This window comes from Pyxicephalus adspersus, chromosome 2 (assembly GCF_032062135.1).
Source record: "Pyxicephalus adspersus chromosome 2, UCB_Pads_2.0, whole genome shotgun sequence".
In the NCBI taxonomy this organism is placed as follows: Eukaryota; Metazoa; Chordata; class Amphibia; order Anura; family Pyxicephalidae; genus Pyxicephalus; species Pyxicephalus adspersus.
Window position 1 is genome coordinate 29,967,395 of NC_092859.1, and position 5,792 is coordinate 29,973,186.

At 40.3% G+C, this 5,792-nt stretch overlaps 1 protein-coding gene across 1 annotated transcript in view; it reads left to right on the forward strand.

Annotated features, from left to right (window-relative positions):
* Window positions 1-2,991: 2,991 nt before the first annotated feature.
* Window positions 2,992-5,792, forward strand: part of MKRN1 (makorin ring finger protein 1) — a gene marked incomplete in the record, with an annotated part of 5,779 nt that continues 2,978 nt past the window's right edge. The window contains 3 exon segments of the mRNA XM_072400217.1: window positions 2,992-3,162; window positions 4,624-4,752; window positions 5,364-5,599. Of these exon segments, the coding sequence (XP_072256318.1) occupies window positions 3,044-3,162; window positions 4,624-4,752; window positions 5,364-5,599 (484 nt within the window).

The window sequence follows — 5,792 nt, forward strand, 5'->3', positions numbered from 1 at the left end:
TAATAATAATAATAATAATCTCCCTATTCCATATAAAGTGGCCCTTCTCCTACTTACTACCAATGTAAGACTATGTACAGATATCAGATAATTGTAGTTGAAAACAAATAATTAACGACCGATCATTTGATAATCGTTAACAATCTATCTATTGTGTGTATCTATTGTATCTATAAATAAATATATATATATATATATAAATATATATATATATAACCGTTTGTTTTCTAATGACAATTATGTACATGTGTATGTAGCCCAAAGGTGCCTCTATCTCACTAATCACCAGTGTAATGGGGTCCCACTGACATTCAGTATATGATTGCCTTTTTCCCACCGAGCACCCATGCAGATTACTATATTAAGCTCTAAGCACAGTATTGTCTATACAGATATTTTTTGAAAGGCATTGCAGACAAAGGCTAGATTGAGGGCGCTTCCACTGTCACCAGAACCTTGCTTTGCACTACAATAAAAGCATACTGTCTGTTTTTTTACCACAATTAGGTGCATTTCCAATCCATTAAGTCATTGGAATACCAAATGCAACTCCTGTTATTGTACAAAAGCAATATGTTTACAATAAACACTATACATGTCTGGCCCTTGTCTATCGATTAGCATAAAATGCAGAACCAAGTTTACTTCATCCATCCAATTGTGTGAAATCCTACCAATCATTCAAAAAATGAATACATTAATCCTAAAGTTTTTTAAACTGTCTACACACATTTATTAAGATACTAAGATCTTACAACAATGCCATTCTTTATATATTCTAACAATTTTAAACAACATTCTTTGTAGTAAATTCAGTTGATATAAAGCGAAACTCCAGGCAAAGAGAAATCACACTATATATATATATATATATATATATATATATATATATATATATATATATAAACAAGAAAGTTGCCAAATAATTTGTATTTATGTTCATATAGTCCTGAGATTTATGCAGATCTACCTTACAGCATAGACCTGACAAGATGACAATAGAAAAGACCTGATTTTTTTCATGCCTGCTGCAGTTATAGCAGAACTTTACAAAAAAATAAAAAACAGTAGGAAAAGCTTCAAATACGTATAAAATAAAACATCATGGGAAATGATATCTTCTTATGTAACTTTTACTATTAACAATACCCTACCAAGTGTGTATATATGGGTCAGATAAGGAAAATGTCTTTACAAAAATTGTATAAAGTATTATTTTTATAGATATATGGTACAGGTATGAAAAAAATCCTTTCCTTTTGGTGCCAACAATATAATTACTGTACTCTTGTGGAGTAGAAAAACACTTTTTGTTGCATTATATGAAAGGGATACCCACATCAACGTGATGATAAATCTGGTTTAGGGAACACTTCCAGGTCTTGTCTCTCCTTTACAAAGTACCAAAAACATGCAAGTAAGTTAATCACAAATTGGCCTTAGACTGTGGTAATGACAAATTACTATGGTGGGAGATTGTGAGCGCCTTTGAGGGGACTGTGTACAGCACTGTGTAATATGTCAGCGCTATATAAATACTGTGTAATAATAATAATACTGTGATTAGTGAATGAAGGAGCAGCTCCCCTCCTCCTCCCCCGTTAGCCAACCTCATATTAGCACACGGGCACTGCAGTGGTTCTATGAACCCACATATTGCTACAAGACACCACAGTCATCAGGTGGCACTGCACCTGGCATCACACCTGGCATCACACCTGGCTTCACACCTGTGCTTCTGATATTCCTGGATGTGCCCATGTCTAATAATGTCATGAAGATTACACAGAGCAAAGATGAGCAGCACCGGCCACTAAAGTGATATTATGGATCTCCTTTTGCAGGAACATATTTTTGTTTTGGCTACAATAATGTTGCTTTGAAATCTTATAATGTCTATGAGGTTTTATTGATTGGATTTCAATCTACAGTAAAGTGTACATGAAGACAAATGTTTTGCTTTTGGTGTTAGATATTGTAATGTAGGGTAAAGGCCTGTTTTTGGGTGATACAGCGTGGGGTGAGAGGAAAAACCTTTTTGTAAAGTTGTCATGGGAAACAGAAGATTTTCCCTTACCTATTATTTCTGTGACAATGCAAAATAATGGATTGCCCCTCAGTTAAGTCACTAATTCAGACGGAGAGGATAAATCTCCCAGAGGGGAATGGAGGGCAATGAAAACTTTACAGGGGTACTAACACTAACTCCGTGTGTATATGGGATGTATGTGGTTTTCCAGGCCTCTGTCAGCTAGTTACCACAAGGATTGCACCCTGTGTTATTCTGGCCTGTGTTCAATGCATGGAAGATGAACACCTTTTGCATTTTTACAATACAGCAATGCAGGGTGCTGCAATAATGTGAATTGGAAATGCAGTTCTGTAGTGCGTTGAAGCGCCATTTTTAATGCGTTACCACAAAACACCACAAGCAGGTTTTGGCCTTATTAAAATTTTGGCTTTTGAAGAGGGGTCTTTGCTAACATGTTTTAGGCACCGAGGGGGTCAATCAATCACTCAATGAGCAGAATAGAAATGTATAGAGATAGAGAATATATTTATGTATTGTACAGCACTGCATTATATGTTGGTACTATATGAACACTGTTTATTAATAATAATGTAAGTTATCTCTATGCATATCACACACACACATTGCACAACATGATGTAGGCGGGGTTATGCTATAATATAAACCGAAGGGCGGGGTGAACCTTACTTAGCCCATCCCTCTTACTGGAGGAGAAATATGTAAATGATCTCTATGCATATCACCCACACACATTGCACAGTGTTATGTGGGCGGGGTTATGCTATCATTGAAATCGAGGGGCGGGGTGAAACTTAGTAGCCCATCCCTCTTACAGGAGGAAAACTAAGCCCGTGTGAAACACTCTAAGGACGTGGTTTGTGTAGTCCCGCCCCCTGCCCTGGTTAGCCAATGTGTGTGAGCGGACGTATTGGAGGCAAGTGGTCACGCCTACTACCGGAAACAGGTGACCCAGGAAGTTCCGGTGTTTTGTTCTGGGGGGGATAAACAGGGATGGCTGAGGCACCGGCAGTACCAGTAGCTCTGACACCAGTTGCGGTAGGAAAGAGCCCGCTCATCCCATTCCCGGACAATCCCCCCGTTGGCGGCTGGACGAGAGAAGTGACCTGCAGGTAGGTGAGACAACATTGCCGCTTAGGGTTGGTGGGGTCTCCTTTGTGCTGGGATTTGCTGGTGATCGGAGTTCAGAGGGTGCACACTCCTAGCAGTGTACCCGGCTTCATACACCCGGATACTTCCTGTATGCCCGGGGGGGCACCTGGCTGCACATGGTGCTGGGTACAGGGTGTTCTGTATGAAGTGCCCCATTCCCCCCACGTGTTTTATTGCTTTACAGGGATGGCTCAGATTTTATGCCCTGTTCCTGGTGCAGCACCAAAGACAGCTGCCTGTATTGCTTATCCCTTGGCACTGCTGTGTTAGCCCATGAGTGCAATGAGTCCAATGAGCCCATGAGTCCAATCCATTAGTGCACAGAGAGCACCCTGGATCATACTTTTTTCTTTGTAGCTTAGATGCCTGCTTAAACTGGAACTATATTCAAAACACAATAAACAAAACAAAAACACATCTTCAATCTCGCAGGGCAGACCGATCACTCTGGGGGTGTCCGGTATCTGGTCCTGTGTCGCCCTGGAGCTGGTGCTTTGTCTTCTGTTCTGGATTCTTGAAAAAAAATGCAGATTTCACAGTGCATGCGTGATAGATTGGCAAATTTTTCTTTTTGAGCAAAACAGCTCATGCCCAGGCATCCGTAGAAGGAGCGCCCAAGAGCCTGATGGGTGCCTATCCCGGGAGGATTTGCACTCTCATTCATTCTTGACCGTCTAGGTGGCAGAGAATTAGTGTGTGTGTGTGTGGGGTGGGGGGGGGTTCTTTACCCTTTTTTTTAAAGGTTATTGCAGAATTTTTACTTTATTTAAAAGGGTTCTCTACCCTTTTTATGTAAAGTGAAAATCTTGAGTATAGGTACACTTTAAGTCCTTAGAGGGTTGTTCATTTTGGCCCATAGATGGGTGCCAATACTGATCTCCAGACAAAAGCCTAGGTGCCCATGTTTCTCCCTGGAGAGGTGCATGGTGGTACCCAGAGCTGCACCTGGCTGCTTACCCTGGTGCTTGTGAAGTTCCTGGCTGCTCACTCTGCTCTTACTGCCCACTTGTTTCCAAAGCTGGCATGTGGCTGCACACATTGGACCTTTGCCTGAAAATTGTATTTTCCTAATCTGATCTCGCGTTTCCCTGGAATATTTGCTTCTGCCCCATTGTTACATTCAGTGTTACCTGCACAGGAAAGCCCTATAGACTGTGAAAAGATTTCTCTCCTTATACCAAACCTAAACTGGGATAGAGCAGAGTCCTCTCTTTACCTACAGACTGGAAAGTGTTAATAAGTGCAGAACTGCCTGAAGTTTTGTATTTTACCTGCTTAGTTTGTCCTTTTTGTCCCATGTGATTTGCAAAGGGGATGATGAACTCTCTAAACATGGGTGTGCTTGTACTGACTGTACAAAAGTAGAATTTTGTTTTTATTTGAATTTACTTCATTTATTTATTAATCTGTGTTTATTTCAGATATTTCATTCACGGCGTCTGCAAAGAAGGAAACAACTGTCGCTATTCGCACGATCTTGCCACTAGCCGCTCCAATATGATCTGCAGATTTTATCAACGTGGTTGCTGTCTTTACGGAGACAACTGCAGGTGAGGAAGTAGCAGGATATAGGTACCCTACACACACACATGCAAAAATTATCATTAGGGAATGATTATTGACCGATCAGCGATTTTGCACGATTTTTTTAAAAGATCATACTGTGCACAATTCTGTACAAGTTAAAACAATACGATCGTTCAAATATGATCCACCAATAATGTACACACATTAAATACGTTTGAACAATGCAGGAAGTGACATGTATCAGAGGTGTATCACAGAACAATCCACAATCAGTGAACAACCATACACACAATAGATAGCGAACAATCGTCATCCGATCCGCTGGGGCGGGCGTTCGTTTCCAGTGACATTTCTCATTCATCTGCGTCGTTGGCCAGTCGTTCACTTATTTTTTTTAATGATTATCGGATGATCAGTTGTTAATCGTTCATTTACAATGATAATTTTTGCATGTGTAAGTAGCCATAGTTGAGGCTGATGATATTGTTTACTCATACAGGTTTCCTGTAGTGATTAACTGAAAGTAGAACATATTTTAAAAATGTACACTAAAGTGATTAATTTTAGTGTTTAGATACACGTTAATGCTTCATAAGAATGCACAATGCTAATTTCTTTTTCTTTTTTCCCCAAGATATGAACACACAAAACCACGGAGACAAGATGCTACAGTCAATTCCACTCGTAGATGGTGCCCTGTCCACGGCTACGTGCAAATGCGCAACATGAACAGTATGGCAGCTAGTAACTCAGGAGCTAGCAACCTGGCAGCTAGTAACTTGGACGCTAGCAACCTGGCAGCAGGGGTCTCTCCATCTGACTGGGTCAATGCTGTGGAGTTTGTGCCGGGTCAACTCTACTGTGGACGTGGTAATAATTTGAATAATTTATTTTGTCATGCATCATAGAAAATGTGTAATAATCTCTGTGCTAGCATAAAAGCTTAACCTCATACAGCACTCTTCCCTCTCAGAATAGTGATGCCACAATTTTACACAGCTCAGTACATATTCCACAGAGGTATTTTTTTTTAGCAGGCAGGTGATGAACTTTCACTGCAGAA